Source organism: Sesamum indicum, linkage group LG6 (assembly GCF_026168435.1).
Source record: "Sesamum indicum cultivar Baizhima isolate 11 linkage group LG6, ASM2616843v1, whole genome shotgun sequence".
Lineage (NCBI taxonomy): Eukaryota > Viridiplantae > Streptophyta > Magnoliopsida > Lamiales > Pedaliaceae > Sesamum > Sesamum indicum.
Genome location: NC_142662.1, coordinates 16470880 through 16488938, shown reverse-complemented (window position 1 = coordinate 16488938; position 18059 = coordinate 16470880). Strand labels below are relative to the sequence as shown.

General features: G+C 37.4%; 2 protein-coding genes across 2 annotated transcripts; one reads left to right on the top strand and one right to left on the bottom strand.

Annotated features, from left to right (window-relative positions):
* The first annotated feature begins 2182 nt into the window (after window positions 1-2182).
* LOC105164365 (Pentatricopeptide repeat (PPR) superfamily protein) lies at window positions 2183-9431 on the top strand. Its single transcript, XM_088881510.1, has 3 exons — window positions 2183-5339; window positions 5788-6089; window positions 6937-9431. Exon 1 carries the CDS (start codon window positions 2223-2225, stop codon window positions 5229-5231), a length of 3009 nt encoding a protein of 1002 aa, XP_088737636.1. The 5' UTR covers window positions 2183-2222; the 3' UTR covers window positions 5232-5339; window positions 5788-6089; window positions 6937-9431.
* A 3337-nt stretch (window positions 9432-12768) lies between these two features.
* Window positions 12769-13779, bottom strand: LOC105164449 (ethylene-responsive transcription factor 1A-like). The gene has a single exon (XM_011083100.3). The coding sequence runs from the start codon at window positions 13646-13648 to the stop codon at window positions 12929-12931; it is 720 nt and encodes a 239-aa protein (XP_011081402.2). The 5' UTR covers window positions 13649-13779; the 3' UTR covers window positions 12769-12928.
* Between the last annotated feature and the right edge of the window lie 4280 nt (window positions 13780-18059).

Here is an 18059-nt window from a genome sequence, read left to right as displayed (position 1 = left end):
TTGACAACCAACATGTCAGAATGCATCAATGGGATTCTGAAAGGGGCTCCCGCCTGCCAGTGACAGCAATAGTTGAAATAACTCTTCAATGTACTGTCCATTTTTTTCGTGAGAGGGAGTTGAAGAGTGGTGTGATGTTGAGCAACAACTATGGACAGATTTTAAGTTTTCTCGAATCATAAACTATGGGGAAGAAAAAAGGTAATGGAATAGAATTCAATTTTGATGGAGTTACCATAAGGATTGAATTACGAGTCCCTTTCTATATAGATATCTGTTGGTATGTTGTATGATAAATATAAGACAGAGTATTTTGTAGCTTATATTGATTCAGAATCAGAAATTTGCCACGACAAAATTTGGAGTTTTTCCCTAAACAAGCAAGGGAAACCTTATCGTTATTACAGGAAGGGATTTTACACAGAAAATCCTAATATTCAATAAGGGAATACAAGAAGTCAAGATCATGATCGGAGGAGCATTTGGATAATCATAGTCTACTTTCATGATACAGGTGCCGATATCTTATTTAGTAATAATTTCATTCAAATGTTTGCAAGATATATGCAAGATAATCAAAGGAATATGTTAATCTTTACTATTAACTATGGTAGTGAGATACAGGTTTTGCAAAGAGAAAAGGCCTTTAACAGGATAATGCCTATAAATTTTCGCAACGAGCATGGTGAACTCGGTGCCAGATTAACTCGTTCAAAAATGCAGGATAAGGAAAAATTTTGTAAAGTTCTTTTGTCTTTAAGGCAACGAACTCATTGATAATAATAGCTTATATGAGGAATCTGCGGAAGAGATTAGAAACCTCAAGGAAGCATTACAAGACATAAAGTTGTTAGACATTAGCGAAGCGAGCAAGCTCTCTCTTGAGAATGTCAAGAGACTTATCCAAAAGAATTACTGTGAAAACCTTCTAGCATGGTGGGATAGGAACAAGATCGAAACTACTCTAAAAGTTAAAGAAGAATGCATGTATGAGTACGTTAGATACAAACCTATTCAGATGAACATGGAGGACTGGAAGGATATGCAGGTAACTATCAAAGAGCATATCAATCTTGGACTCATTGAGCCTAGAGTCTCTACCTACAGTAGCCCTGGATTTCTGGTAAGAAACCATGGTGAGCTAAAGAGAGGTAAACCCAAGTTGGTAATTAACTATCAAGATATTAATAAAATATTAGAATTTGATGGTTATTACATTCCCAGTAGAGAGCACTTAAAGGTACAAAAGTATTTTCTAAATTCGATTGTAAATATGACTTTTATCAAATTAAAATGGAGAGCGAATCAAAGACATTTACTGCATTCTCCACACCACATGAGTAATATATCTGAAATGTGCTTCCAATGGGTTTAGCTAATGCAGCCCAGATATTTTAAAGGAAAATTGATAATGTTTTTAAAGATTGTTTTGAATTTATGTTTGTCTACATTGACGATATACTGGTTGCATCTAAAAATATGAAAGATTATATTAAATATCTTGAAATTTTTTCTGATGAATGCTATAAATAAGGTTTAGTACTTTATGAAAGAAAACTACTATTGCTGTCAATAAAATTGAATTTTTAGGAGTTCTTATTGATGAAGCAGGAATTGAGTTACAGGATCACATTGTGGAGAAAATTCGCAATTTTCTAGACGTACTTAAAGACAAGAAACATTTGCAGAGCTTCTTGGGGTTGTAGTTATAATTACAAGTACACTTTGTATTTAATGATGAAATTTAACATAAACACCCCTCAAAGGATGTCTGTAGTTTTACAAAGCACACAAGGTATATTAAATAATACCTACTTGAAGGTGTGTGTGTAATTTATAAAAAAATATAGAGTGTTTTTATAATTAAACATAATCTTAAAAGACGTAGGTATAATTTACCTTAAATGTTAATCAAGATACACATAAATATGCTTGAAAATGAATGAACTCCATAGTACACATGACTCGTGCCGGTTTGGCCACAAGGCTGCAAAGATGTCCGTGGATGCATATATTATTTACGGGTGAATTACGTAAGTGATGTTGATATTTTTTTATAAATATATGTAAAAAGTGTAGATATAATTTTTCCTTATAATTATGTATACCGTTTTCAATTTATATATTTTGTTGTATATATATATATATTTTGAAAGGGATATATTTTTTAATATATCTATTTACATAAACATAAGTACGCGGTTAGAAATACCCTTCACTTTATGAAGAGTATATATTATGACTTGATCAGAATTTTATTCACTTCCGCGCCAATGCTGTCAAGATTTCAAATCAAGAATCAGCGATTCAAATCAAACTCTTCCGAATTCCTGAACCAGGAACTCAAATTTTCAGCAACCCGGATTGTAAAAGATCAAATCCATAATTCATCAGCACAAGAACGTAACCTTTACAGCCATTTATTGAAGATATGCTTGCAAGAATGCAAGAAAATCCAGTCCCGCCAACTGCTCGACCGAATGCCGGAAAGACTGAGTTTGTCTGTGAAGACCGCCAAGACAGTCCACGCTCGGAGCCTGAAACTTGGTGTTTCATCGGATGGGGACTTGGGGAATTCCATCGTGGATTTATATGCCAAATGCGGCCAAGCGGATTATGCAGAAAAGGTATTTTTGCACCTCCGGGAAAGGGATGAATTGGCTTGGAATTCGATGATGATAATGAACTCGCGTAAAGGATTTTTTAGAGATGTTCTGGAGGATTTCGGTTCTATGTGGAGCACTGGGGTGGTGGGGAATCAGTTTAGTTTTGCGATTGTTTTGTCAGCTTGTGCTAAGTTGATGGACTTGGAGCTGGGGAAGCAAGTGCATTGTGCTGTTATGAAAATGGGGCTTGAAGCTCATTCATATTGCGAGGGAGCATTGATTGATATGTATGCCAAATGTGGTCATCTGATGGTTGCTAAGAGAATATTTGATGATGCTGTGAAACTGGATACAGTTTCTTGGACTGCACTGATTTCAGGACTTGCTCAAGGTGGTTTGACTGAGGAGGCAATGGAAGTCTTTGAGGAAATGCAAAAGGCAGGTCGTCTGCCAGACGCTGTGGTGTTTGTGACCATCTTGAGTGCGTGTGTTAGGCAAGGAAGACTTGAGGATGCTTGTCATCTGTTTTCCCAAATGCCTAATCCAAATGTTGTGGCGTGGAATGTAATGATTTCGGGGCATGCAAAATGCGGTAACGAGGGAGAGGCCGTTAAACTTTTCAAGAATATGATCAGTGCTGGCATCGAACCAACACGTTCTACACTAGGAAGTGTACTGAGGGCAATTGCAAATGTATCTAACCACAGTTATGGCTTGCAGGTCCATACTTGGGCAGTGAAGCGGGGGCTAGACTCTAATGTATATGCTGGGAGTTCTCTGGTTAACATGTATGCCAAATGTCAGAAGATGGAGGCTGCAAAGGCAGTCTTCGACGGTCTAGAAGAGAAAAATAATGTGTTATGGAATGCATTGCTTGGAGGTTATGCTCAGAATGGGCATGCTCATGAAGTTTTGGAGTTATTTTCGAAAATGAAGATCTGTGGATATCAACCTGATGAATATACGTACACTAGTGTGCTGAGTGCTTGTGCTTGTCTTGCAAATATGGAAATAGGTCGCCGATTACATGCAGTTCTTATGAAGAATGAGTTTGGAGTAAACTTATATGTGCAAAATGCATTGGTAGATATGTACGCCAAATGCGGGGCTCTATGCAATGCGAGGAAACTATTTGAGCAAATTAGCAATCCAGATAATGTTTCCTGGAACGCGATTATTGTTGGTTATGTACAAGAAGAAGAAGAAGAAGAAGCTTTTTGTATGTTTAGCAGAATGATGTCAGAGGGGATCACACCTGATGAGGTATCCTTAGCTAGCATACTCAATGCCACGGCAAATTTGCGAGATCTCTGCAAAGGTACGCAAGTACACTGTTTTCTGGTCAAATATGGCCTAGAGAAAGGGCTTTATGCTGGTAGCTCGCTCATTGACATGTATTGTAAGTGTGGAATTGTTGAAGCTGCAACTACACTTTTCTCTTACATGCCTGAAAGAAGTGTGGTTTGCATAAATGCTTTAATTTCTGGTCATGCTCGATTGAGCTTGGGTCAGGCAGTAAATTTATTCAAACATATGCTTTCTGATGGATTGCAACCCTCAGAAGTCACTTTTGCTACCCTTCTGGAGGGATGTTCAGATAATATTGAGTTGTATTTTGGAAGGCAAATCCACTCTTTCATCGTGAAGCTTGGCCTCCCATATAATGATGAATTTTTGGTTGTTGCTCTCTTGGGAATGTACATGAGTGCTCAAAGAAATACTGATGCCGTTTGTCTTTTCTCTGAGCTCCCTGATCCAAAAAGCACAATAATATGGACTGTCTTGATATCAGGAAGCGCTCAAAATGACAATGGTGAGGAGGCTCTACTTTGGTACCGAGAAATGCGTAGTCATAATGCCATGCCTGACCAAGCGACATTTGCCAGTGTCCTCAGAGCATCCTCAGGTTTATCTTCTTTAGAGGATGGTAGGAAAATCCACTCTTTCATCTTTCATATTGGTTATGATAAAGATGAGCTGACTGGAAGTGCTCTTGTGGATATGTATGCGAAATGTGGGGATATGAAAAGTTCAGCCAAAGTTTTCAGGGAAATGATTAGCAAGAAAGATGTTATTTCATGGAACTCAATGATTGTTGGATACGCGAAAAATGGTTATGCAGAATGTGCTCTAGAGATTTTTGAAGAGATGAAGAGGGCAAGTGTAAAACCAGACGAAGTCACTTTTCTTGGTGTTCTAACTGCATGTAGTCATGCAGGAATGGTGATGGAAGGTCAAGAAATATATGATACTATGATCAGTCATTATGGGGTGCAGCCTCGAGTCGATCACTGTGCCTGCATGATTGATCTTTTTGGACGCTGGGGTTTTCTTGCAGAGGCGGAGAAATTTATTGAGAACTTGGACTTTGAGCCTGATTCTATGATATGGGCCACATATCTTAGCGCTTGCAGATTGCATGGAGATGATATAAGGGGGCAGCATGCAGCAGAAAAGCTAATTGAGTTGGAACCACAGGATTCTTCGCCTTATGTGTTGCTTTCCCATATACATGCAGCATCAGGAAACTGGGATGGTGTTAATTCTGTCAGGAAAAAGATGACAGAGAAAGGAGTTAAAAAATTTGCTGGAAGTAGTAAACTTTCCCTGGATGTAGCTGGATAACAGTGGAACAAAAGAGAAGTTTCCTTGCTGCAGGTGATAAAATTGACTGGCGTGCCGCTGAGATAACAGGACTTTTCAAAAGATTTGACTTAACTGATGAAGGTCGAGGTGATGTTTCCGAATCTAAGTGTTCCACTTTTGATGAATACCCGGATTGCGATCTGACTCCTTGATCTTAATAGAAGCATTAGCAGAGATTGCTCTTTCCATTGGACTCGTAGTTTTACTAAAGTATGGCACTCTTCTCTTATTCCACTGTGATTGATTATGCTGCTGAATTGTCTACTATTGTGTGATTATACTCTCATACATGCAAATCTTAAAGAGTGTACGTAAAGTAGTTATTGAAGCAGTGGCTGTAAATTAGTATAGGAGCCTTCCCAGAGTTGTCTGTTTTCCTGGTGCTAATGTCGAGACATCAGAATGTAATTGCTGGGACCAGGTAACACGTCAACATATGAATTTGTCTCAAAATGTCAAAATTTGGTGGAATGTTGCACGGTTCTGTTTTTAGTACTTTCCCATTCTCTTTTATGTGACCTGCATTTGCTTACAGTTCTGCGCAGGTAATTCATGTATGACGTCTTTTATGTTGAAGTCTCCAGCTGGTTCAGGATGGTCATACGTCGATATACACGTAATTCATGTAATGTCTTCTGTGTTCAGCTTTGTGCTGGTGCAGGATGGTCATATGTAGATCTACAGGTAATTCATGTAACACGTCTTTTATGTTCATTCACCAGCTGGTTCAGGATGGCCATATGTACATACAAGCACAAACTGGTCATGCGGCAATGCCTCCAGCAGTAAGAAAGTTGCTCAAGTGATTACTTCTCTCTGAGTTTGACAAACTAATTGGTAAGCTTACAACTTTTTCATGATTGGAATTATTAGAAATAAAAAAGTAGTACCTAATTGTCCCACTTCCACCTATATAAATGTCCGAGCGTGTGGGTTTCTTTAGGAAGACTTGGCTTTTCCATCCTCACTCAAATATGGCGCTTGTTAGATGAGGTTTATCTTAAAATACAAAGTATGTGAAAAGACATGGACCGTAAAATGAGTTACGAAGTTCTTATATATTCTGCTTATAAAGTTCGAGATCATCTTTTGGGTTAGACTTGTTTTCAGTAGAACTTAGATTCTATAGTCAACAAGTGGCTAATATAACTTCACAGACACTTAGCCCTGTGATTATTCTCCATGGGCAATCATTTAAGAAACCAGTTGTAGTACTATAGGATCATGCTTCAGAAAAATATGAAATGGCTCTTTTATTCTTTGGTAGTGTTCTTAACTAGAATGATGCTAATGGCAACACATATATTCTTTCATGGTTTTGCTTGAGGAGTGTTGCTGAGTTTTGGTAATTTAATGTTTTCAATTGGTCTTGAGCACCGAACTTCTTTCAGTGTGCCTGTTGCTTTCTCTCTTTGGTAATTGGACATTGAGGGGTTGATGATGCTGAAATACTTTATTTTTTCCTATCATTTTGATGTTATTTCTCCCCCATTTTCTGGTTGGGATATATGAGGTCCAAGGTAAACACAATGGAGGTGGTGAATACCATTACGCTCAGGATCTTCAGTGGGGTTCACTTCCTTATACATCAGTTTTGAGTTCTTGTTTACTCCTTATTTGTGATGTTGTAGAGTCAGCAGTAGATTTACCCCTATGGGTAATGAGCTATGATTATTAATTCCAGAGATGGAGTTCAGCTAGGAGAGAGCTTGATGGAGACTCTTCAAGGACTCCATATCTAATTCGTCGTCCACCAGTTCAAAAGGCACATGAACAGTTTATCCTGAAAATCCAGAGCATCAACAGCATGATGAGCTTGCCACTGATTATGGTATCAACAATCCAGTGAGTTGAATCAAGTAAGAAAGAGGGTTTTCAGAGGCTTAATTAAGCAAAACAAAATGTGGAGGAGCAGGTCATCATTCCAGAGCTGTTAGCATTAGAATATAAAGATCTTCACTAATTCCTTGAAGCTATGCTACAACAGGTTAGCGACAGTAAGTAGAAAGTTTAAAGATTATCTACCGAAGCTAATAGCTATGTGGTTTTAGCCGATGATTCTGATCAAATAGTTTCCTTGCTGTACTTGGTTTTACGTACTGTTCTACCACAATCACAAATTCAGAATCATTGAAATGGTAGTCCTTTGGGAATGGATATTTGCTTCTTATATTAACTACAATTGTTCGGGAATTTCCATACTGTAACTCTGTACAGCTCATCTTGGATTCCCCAGAAACATTTGATTCGAAATTATTTTGATTCGCTCCACCAGAAAACACAATCTCCCTCTCTCTACCAATTCAACAGAATTGCCGATGCAGTAAAAGCAAGAAACAAAGGGGAAATTGTTCATCAAGTTTCCGAAACTCCGCTGATGGGATTTCGGAGAATTTGGAGTTTAATTTGCGTATGTGCAGCTTTGTTTGTGTGGTTAAGCAGCCCAACTGGAGTGACTGCCGGTGACATAGCTCATGATGACTATTCGGCCCCCAAGAAGCCCGGTTGTGAGAATGATTTTGTACTGGTAAGTTTTTGCAATTTTACTTCATTTCCGGCCCACCCATTTAATGTTTTTGTGATTTCTCTGTTGGGTGTTTGTAATTTAATTGTTTATTGGTTGAACGATTAAATCTTGATGACTTAGTTTTTGTCTTAAATTGCTTAGCTTTGAAGTATGTTATATGTGTTGAACGATTAAATCTTGATGACTCGGTTTTTGTCTTAAATTGCTTAGCTTTGAAGTATGTTATATGTGTATATATAGCTTGCATGTTGTTCTAGTTGTATTTGAGCGAATTTCAATGATGAATTGTTTATTCTAATTACAATAATCTTGGTAGGTTTTATTATGTTGTTTTTATGAATAGAGTTTGTATTTATGTCGATATATACCAGGTATTTTGCATACACGGATAAATTTACTATAGGGCTGCAATCCATTTGTGATTCCTTGAACTTCGCCTTCGTATTTCTTAGTTCATTGATGGGGATCTTATCCATCAATATTTTGTTTCATCCATTATGATATTTGGTTTAACGTTTGAGCAAATCATAACTCAATTTCCATCGTCTCCAGTGGATAGCTTAGGAGGCTTATGAAGAATAAAGTTATCATATGTTTAAATGATTTTCCTTTTTCTGCATCTTCTTCCAACTGCAGGATAACCAAAAGACATTGTGGTTTTTAACTGCCAGTCGGAGCTTGCATTTAGTAATATTATATTTGTCTTTCAGTTTAATATAATTAGAATCCATGCATAAAACCTTTTCTGGCAAGTTGTTCCCTATTTATAATTTTGGTTTCTATATCCAGAGGTTTCCTTTACTATTGTCTCATTTCTTGTTTCCCAGTATTGTGAATATTATAATGGTGGACACTTATTTGACCGTCATTCTGATCTTTGATTATGAATGATAGTCTAGTATCCGTTGAGATAATCTGAAGGGTCTCCTCCGCTTTTCCTTTTTTCTTTGACAGAGCTTGCTTACGTCTTCGTAGCACTCTAAACTAGGCATAATGGCGATTACTAAGTAGGTGTAACACTATAACAGTTTGCCTGGATGTAGCCTCCTTATACCCACTTCTAGTTACTTTGGAGCTACAAGTATGAATGAGTGCTCGCCTGTGGAGATGGCTGCCTCCTGTCTGTTCCTTTTGAGATTATTTTTTCTCATTTTACTTTAATTGTAATTGTTTTTTCTCTATAAGGTAAAAGTTCAAACTTCGGTTAATGGGGTCGAAGATGAGGAATTTGTTGGTATTGGTGCTAGATTTGGTACTACCACAGTATCGAAGGAAAAAAATGCCAACCAATCTCGACTCTCACTTTCAGACCCTCGGGATTGCTGCGGTCCTGCTAAGGAGAAGATCACTCTTTTCTTTTCCTGCTTAGGTTTTGCTATTAGCTATTTTAATTTTATAATTATTATGTCTCAGATGCTAATTATGGATTTCCTGCATGGAAGGAAAAAAGACAATTTTTTTTGTGTTCTCTCAATGCCTAAAATATCATTTGGCTGAAAGACAAAGTCTCACCCTCCTTGATGCTGGAAACACCTGACATTCCTTGATCGCTTTAGTAAAATACAATACTTCTGCAGTCTTGTCTGCCAAAATATTGCTGTAACCATTTTACTCCCTGATACTTAATAAAATACTTGTTACATTTGGTTCCAGTGCAATATTGTCAACCAAAAAAACTCTTCCCTTTTACAGTATCTGTGCAGCTGTACTCTCCAAGGAGACCAGTGGTTGATATAGCCGAGGTATTTCTTTGGTTAATGGCAGTAGGTACCATATTTTGTGCGTCTTACTGGTCTGCATGGAGTGCAAGAGAAGCAGCTATAGAGCAAGATAAATTGTTAAAGGTCTGCCATCCTTGAAGTCTTCCTATCTGGGCAGTTACTTGATTTTGCAAGTAAAATTTATACCCTTCTTTGCCTCTGACTGTACGTATGAATGATGTTCCTTTCGGTAGGATTCTACATATGAACTTCCAAACATTAAAAGCCCTTGGTGGAAGCAGTGTAGTGGATATCAACACGACGTCTGCAATCTTGTTTGTCGTTGTTGCTTCATGCTTCTTGATTCTTAGATACAAGCTTATGTCATATTGGTTCATTGAACTATTGGTGGTTCTCTTCTGCATTGGTTGTGTAGAGGTGTGAAATATCACCTTTTGCATGCTTAAATACCTGCATTTTTTCAACTCAATATTCCTGTCACGGACAATTTTTTTTTTTTCATGATCCTTCAAGCCTGGAAAAGTAATATTTCTAATCAACTTCACATCAGAGATATTCTTCCCCCGCTGATCATGTGGAACATTTGGACTTGTAGGAATGCTGCCATATTTGAGGGGGCTCCTTTCAAAGCTTATCGTATTATCTCTCAAACCCTCAATTATCTTCATCTGCTTGGTAAAACCAACCTCATGAGAACTATACACTGGAAAGGGGACAGATCTGTTGCCTCTCTTTTTAAAATTTCATTTTCCCCTCAGAAGATATCATCCAGAATCTCTATTGTTAAGTGGATTAAGCCAGATAGGGGATGGTTCAAATTGAACACGGATGGGGCCTCAAAAGGAAATCCAGGCGTTACGGGAGCAGGCGGCATCATCAGAAATCATCTTGGTCAGACTGTCTTTGCATTCCAGGAACATGTTGGTCTCATGTCCAACACAGCAGCAGAACTAAATGCTATATATAGAGGTGTTAAATTGTGCATTGATAACAACATTAGGAAAATATGGGTGGAAACAGATGCCAACATCGCCATCAAGCTTATTTCCTCTCCCCCCCAAGGGCCATGGCACCTTCAAAACTTGCTGCAACAAATTAGAGAGCTTCTATCCAAAACTGAGTTCAAGATAACACACATCTTTAGAGAGGGTAACCAAGTGGCTGATTATTTTGCTAACCAAGCCTGTTTCAGCCAACATCTCACCATTGTATCCCTAGATAATATCACTGGTATTCCTAAAGGTTTAATTAGACTGGACGCCTGCTCCTTGCCTGCTATTAGAATCAGAAGTACTAAATACCTTTAATTTCAGCTAAGCATATTTTTTCATGAAATTAGGGGTATTTCATTACTGACTAGTTCTTCGCTGTTATTTGTTGCCCTATCTGAGCTTTTCTGTGCTGTTTTTTGGTTGTTCCTATATGGGGTCCTAGGAGGTTACTCATCCATATTGGTTGACGTTGGGACCAATATTTATCTGGTTACCTTTTGGTCTTATCACTTCTGTTAATCTCCTTTATCTAGTTGTTTGCTGTTTTATCTTTTGCAGGTCTTATGAACCCCTCGCAGAGGTTCAAAGGCTGCTAGCCATACAAACTTGTTCTCCACGGTTATACTTATGTTCATTATTTATCCTTTTGGAACATTACATACACTTTGGGTTGGCCTTTTTGTACAGATTTATTTGCAGGTGTTGTGCAATCCACGACGTGGTGGGATAACAAAAATCTTTTTGACTTGCCATAATTTCTCTATGACACCTGTTCGGGTCTTTTGTTGTAAGGGAGTAGTACTCCTTGTTTATTGTTGCTCTATTTGTTAGGGAGTAGTACTCCTTGTTTATGGTTTTACTAGAAATTTTAGGGAGGTAGCTCTCCCCGCTGTAATTATCTTGTGCGTTTTTAATATAGAAGGACTGGGGACTCAATTGAAAATTCAATTAAAAAAAAAAAAATACCTGCATTTTTTCTCTTATGTCCATGTTCAAAGCTGAACTTTTATGGTTTTAGGACTCCATTGATGAAAAACTTGGTGAGTGCATTTGATGTTTCTGTGGCGATTATCTTCCTGAATTTCTGCCTTTTTTCATTTCACAGGGTTGGCAGACTTGCTTAGTTGCCTTACTATCAAGGTATGGTACTTCTACTTCATGGAGTTTCCCTAACTTAAAATGAGCAAACAAGATAACAATCGAACGAAAATGAAGTGACAGTTTTCTCCATTGAGAATCAGTAGTACCCAAAGTAGTTCATGGGTTTCACTAGAAAAGAAGAATCAAACTCTCAGATGAGATGGATGCTAAAATTTTCAGGTGGTTCAAGTGAGCTGGAGAATCATTTATGAAAGTGCCTGTCTTGGGGGTTATCTCACACCATACTTTGCTGTTGCTCCATTCTGCACAGCTCTTGCTGTGGTTTGGCTGTGTACAGAAATGCCTCTTTTGCATGGATAGGTCAAGATATACTTGTAAGTTCCAGTGCTTTTATGTTTACTGCAGTTTTAGAATCTTAAAACACTCAATCCCAACTTCATCCATGAGACAGTCCTACAATATCAATGTCCAAGGGACAGATGTTACTTGAAAATAGAGAGTAATAATGGAGTTCCACACATGAAGTGTACAAATACAACTACTGGACTTTGAAAGGTTTATCTTGTTCGAAAAAGTTTCCTTTGCGCGATATCCTCACAAAACGAAGAAGAGAAGAAAAATGTTATCTGATGATATGTCCTTGTGTAAGACAACCAAAACTCATCACTCGCTAATTCTTTCTTTACCAATCAGAATTTACTGTGTTGTGTTTTTATCATCTTATTTTCCTAATTCCTTCCATACCTCAGAACCAATCATGTGTTACAACACTGGAGGAATGTACAATCAGCTTGCGGCAAGGTGGAACAATTAACAGCTGGACTATAAATGAAGATAAAATGCAAATACTTTTCAAGATAAATAGGACTACCATGATATTTATTGGCCCGGAGAGCATGTCTAATATACACATACTCAACTTTGTTGCCAGCTAATTAAGAATTCTTTATTTACAAGAATAAGCCTGACCCATGAACAACAAATGAAGATCCTTGCCTACCATTTTCTGTATGGTTGCGTTGCTTAATTTGATTATTTCAAGTAATGTGGTGCTATATGAATTCCTATTCTCAAGGTAATAACTTGGACTCATCAAATTTCAATGTGAAGGCTATATGCCAGTTTATGGGCTTTTTCTCATTGATCGCCCACGTTCATTACCATATAACATCATATATTCATTTTTGATTTATATCTCATTATTGGAAAAGTAAACAAGGTTCAAGAATACAATTGTTGAATGAATCGAATAAGAAATAAACAACATGGTCTCAATAAAAGACAAAAACATGTACTTTTGTCGTCCACCAAACTAGAAACTTAATCCCTGTTTTGTCACTGTGAAGTCGAATCCACTTGGACCTTTTTTATTTCACCACTTGCAAGTTGCACCATCTTGGGCGCCGCCGTCTTACGTTTCCGCAACAACCCATTCTTCATAGACGAAGAGCGATCCGGCGATACTGCTGCTCTCTTCACCGTAATCCTAACCGGCGCCGGCTCACCGGAGTTTATCCTCAGTGGGAAGTTTAGCATAGCCCGTGACCCGCGCATGCGATATGCAGCCCGGTCATATGCCAACGCCGCGTCCTCCGCCGTCTCATATGTCCCGAGCCACACCCGGGCCCCATTCTTCGCTGGATCCCGTATCTCGGCCGCAAACTTCCCCCATGGTCGCTGCCTAACCCCTCTGTAATGCTTCCCCCTAGGAGGCACTGGCGACACTGCTGTCGCCCTCTCCATCGTCGCTGCTGCCGGAAAATTCAGAATTGTGGGCATTTCAAAGGAAACTTGAGGCTCAGGCTTGACAACCATCGGAGCAGAAGCCAAAGGTGGCAACCACCCCGCATCGGTGGCGCCGCTGATGACGCCACACAGAAACATGTCATGAGAACCACTTTCTTCCATTGTCAGCGTCTCTGACAATTCGGGAGAGCTGGATTCGATTCCGTTATTGGAAAGTACGAAAGGCATCTGAGAATCATCAAGCAAATGTCTTCTAATGGTTTCAAGAAGGGCAAGATCAGCCTCATAATCATCATTTTCAAACATCATTTTCCAATTCAACGACTTCTAAGAGTTGTATCCCAAGTTCAAAGATAGGATTGGATAACAAGGGCCGCCATTGGTAAAAGCTAGTAGCTGGGGTTTATATATAAGCTAAAATTTGACATAAGGTTCATGCATTTAGATGAAAGCCATCAAGAATTATTATTTTTCGAGAAATTCAAAGTTGATCGATCAATTTGTTAGAGGATGTCGGTTTCTTCGAAGGTTCTATAAAGGGAAAAGTAAAAGTACCACATGTGTAATTTCATTACTATATTTGGATTTTGGATTTAGGTGGGAAGTGGGAAAAATGCAATGAGTTGCGAGAACAGGTAAAAGCCGTCTTGCTCTTGTCCTAAGCGAACTTAGAATGCGAAGCTAAATAGAAAGTTGGAGGCAAAAAGATGGATTAAATTATTCTAAACAAAAATGAAGTGATAGTTGCCGTTGTCTATCACTTTTGATTCCCTAAAACTACACAGTTTTGATGGATTAAATGTATTTTTCGTCCTCTAACTATAGCCCAATTCTATTTTAGTCATTTATCTATCTAGGGTTTGAATTTGATCATCTATGTAATTAAATTGCCCAATTTTAGTCCTATTTTGGCCGGAAAAAAACCAAGTCCACCGGAAATTGCCTATGTGGACCATTTAAATTGGGGCTGAAACCTCATTGGTTTACATTTTTATTTGATGTGGCATTTTTCGAATTAAAAAAAAAAAATTACATGGCTTCTTTATCCACGTCACACAAGAAGCCAAATACTCAGCAAACACACAAACACACAAACACACCAAACACTTAGCAAGAGAGAAAAATCCCCAAATCCCTAAAACCCGTCTCCCCCAAATCGAAGAACTCAGCAAACCCTTCTCCCCCAAATCGCCTTCACGCAAGTTTCAAAAATCAGACGAAACACTGGTCCACGATGGTGATGAAACGGCCTGAGCGTCACTTGGGCTTGCCTCCGCCTGTGTACCGTAAGTTTTCTATGTTTTAAAGTTGTTTTTTTTTTTTTGTTGTTTTATGAGTTATTTGTTGCTTTCCCTCCGCCTTTTTTAGGTTATTGCTTGTGGTCCCATAATGTTTTTTGTTTAGTGTATAGTTGGCATGTGTTGTCTCTTTCCAAATATTGTTTATTGCTTGTGGTCCCATATTTTTTATGATTTATATGTTTAAAATAATGCTCTGTATATACTTTTACTGTTGAATGACATTGTTTTTTTTTTTTTTTAAATATTGTACAGACCTTAAAAGTGATTCTATTACACTTTCTTTGCATTATGATGGTGTAGCCATACATGTTCCCGAAGGAAAGTACATAAGGGGTAGTGTATGTAAATTTGACTATGTTTTGCCTAAAGAGTGTTGTAGAGAGTTCTCGCCTATCAACTAGCAGGTGTTTCTCATGATTGTTGTATATTAATGCTTTTCTGCAATTTGATATTGCTTTTCTATTTTAATAGGCTTCCAAGAGAAAGAAGAAAGCTCTTGAAGTAGCAGCTAATACAGATGGCCCGAGTGTTAGAGTAAGAAACAATATCTGAAAATGTACTTATAACATGAATTGGATGTCTATTTTAATACCTTTTGAGTTAATGTAACAGGATGTCAAGAGAAAGAAGAAAGCAGCACAAGAAACTCAAGTTGGTAAACAGATGGCAAACTCAACTATAAGTTTAAGTTTCTACAGTTTTTTTGAAGTTTTTTTTTTTTTAACTTAAGATGGCAAACTCAATATGAACTATAAGTTTTTTTGAACATGCAATTGGATACAGGAAACACAAGGTGCTACCATTCTTCCACCTTTGCCTCTTGAAGAAGATCCCATGGATGAACCAACTGTTGATCCATGTATCACACAACAAGAGTCTCAAGTTGCAGCAGCTCCAGTATACAAGAAAGGTCCATCAATGTATCAACAAATGCAACAATCAAACCAGCCTTAACCTTACAACCTAGAGTCCAAATTCGAGCACCTCCACCTATGATTGGCAGCCAAGGATTACCAGTTTTTTCCAACACATCAAGAGCACCACAAGGAAACCGTGCTGCAATAATCAGAGATGGAGGACAAAAGTTTTTAGATTTAAGCCAGATTAGTTCATTAGATGATTAGTTCATTAGGTTGACAATTGTAAATTGTTGTTTTTGGTCTTTTTTATGTAAGTACAGTTGATTGCAAAAAGTTCACAGCTGATTTTGTTTTTGCTCTTATTTCTGCACATATGTTTGCAGAAACAATGAAAAGTTGCTCAATTCCCATCATTGTGAACCTTGTGTCACTCTCAATCAATGAAATTTTGCTCTTTTACTACAAATGTCCTATTCCATTGTTGCAAATGTTTAATTCCAATTTTCCATTTTTTTAGATGTTTCATTCCAGTTTTTCAATTATTTCAGATTCTACATTTCAGGTTGCATATAACCAAAAATCCAAAAAGAGCAACAACAACACAAAATTTACAATTGTACATTACCAAATATCATTTCGAATCAAAACCAAATACACTTGTACATTCGATAATTGCAAAGGAATATTTTCCTTCTACTACAACAGCAACAACACAAAATTTACCTACCTATTTCAACAACCAACACAAAATCATCAAAAGAAAAGCTAAACCAACAAAGATTTTTTTATTTTTCTTGTTTCTCTTCCTCAACACTTCAACCTCTGCTTTCAGGCCATATATTCTCTTCAACAAACCTGGAATAATGGCCCTATCCCTTTGGCACATTGGGGGATCCTCCCATGCAAAAAATCTACACCCTCCTCTCTGCCGAAAACCACAAAAATAACCCTTTAAACAAAACAAAAAATAATTTTTTTAGAGAAACTCCAAACCAAGGTGGGTTTTCTTACCTTGTACTGCCGGCATGAGTGAAACCTTCTCCCTGGGTTCTTGTTCGTCCACGCCGTTCGCATCACTGTGGGCTTCCACAATGACACTCGTTCGAACTTGTAACAACGGGCATTGAAGGAATTTTAGAGAGAGAAGTAGCAAGAAGAGTGAAATCGAGATTAGGGTTCTTCATTTGGGAAATGGGGCTGCTGCTTTCTCTTATAAAAAGCGTATGATTGCTGAGAGTGTTTGGCTTCTTTATCCACGTCACTGTGTGACGTGGATAAAGAAGCCATGTAATTTTTTTTTTAATTCAAAAAATATCACGTCATAAAAATGTAAACCATTGAGGTTTCAGCCCCAATTTAAATGGTCCACATAGGCAATTTCCGGCGGACTTGGTTTTTTTTCCCGGCCAAAATAGGACTAAAATTGAGCAATTTAATTACATAGAGGACCAAATTCAAACCCTAGATAGATAAAGGACTAAAATGGGATTGAGCTATAGTTAGAGGATGAAAAATGCATTTAATCCCAGTTTTAATTTTAGTCCCTCGATTTCAAAAAGTTCAATTTTTGTCTCTCACATTTTCTAAAAATGACAATTTTTGTAATTTGACTGAATTATGGACAAATTTATATACCTCTTTAAAACTTTAAAATGAGCACTTTAATCACTTTATGCTCTTATTTGCTTTTTGCACCACATGCTCACTCAAGATGGTATCAAAGCCTCGATTTTATTGAAAAAAAAAAGGCTTAAATATATTTTTAATTCGATAACTTAATTAGATCATTTGACATTTTTATCTTTTTACTTTTTAGGATAGAATTTTGGTTCGCGATATTTTTAATTTTCATAAGTTTAGTCCTTTTTTTGTTGGAGTACATTAATTTTGTTAGAAAATTGTATGTGCCTCTCACGTGATATTTTGAAATTGGGGCTTATGTTCCTATCTGTCCATTTTTGCTAATATTTTTGTCCTTTGATTTTTTAGGGTGGCCTTTTTATGTATCTTTTTAATTTTTGCGTTTCAGTCATTTTTCATTGAACACCCTTTTCGCTGGTGGAGGTGAACTCCGGCTAACAAAAAGATTGAAATCATGAAAAATTAAAAGATACAGGAGCAGAATGCCACTCTAGAAAATTAAAGGATAAAATTGCCAAATGACCTAAGTTATGCGACCAAAAATGCATTTAATCCTCAGAAGGAAATCATTTGTATTACATATTGATATTTTAATTCCTTGTGGAGGAGAATTTTCGAAGTATGGAAACAAAAAAAAGTTCAAGTAACAATGATAATAGGAAAGTTTTCCAAATTCTGAAAATACAAAGGAAGATTTTTTTTCATGAAACTTCTCAAAGATTGACACATTGTTAGAATGGCTCGAGAAAGAGAAAAAATAATCAAGATCCTCATCAAAAAAAGGAGAAGGAGGACTGTATACAACATATGAGAAACAACGATAAGATGTACCGAGATCTAAGGTAAAATATGAGCAAGGAGAGATGGATCCGATAGGTTTGTAAAACGCTACGGTCCTTAGGATTATGAGAAATGAAA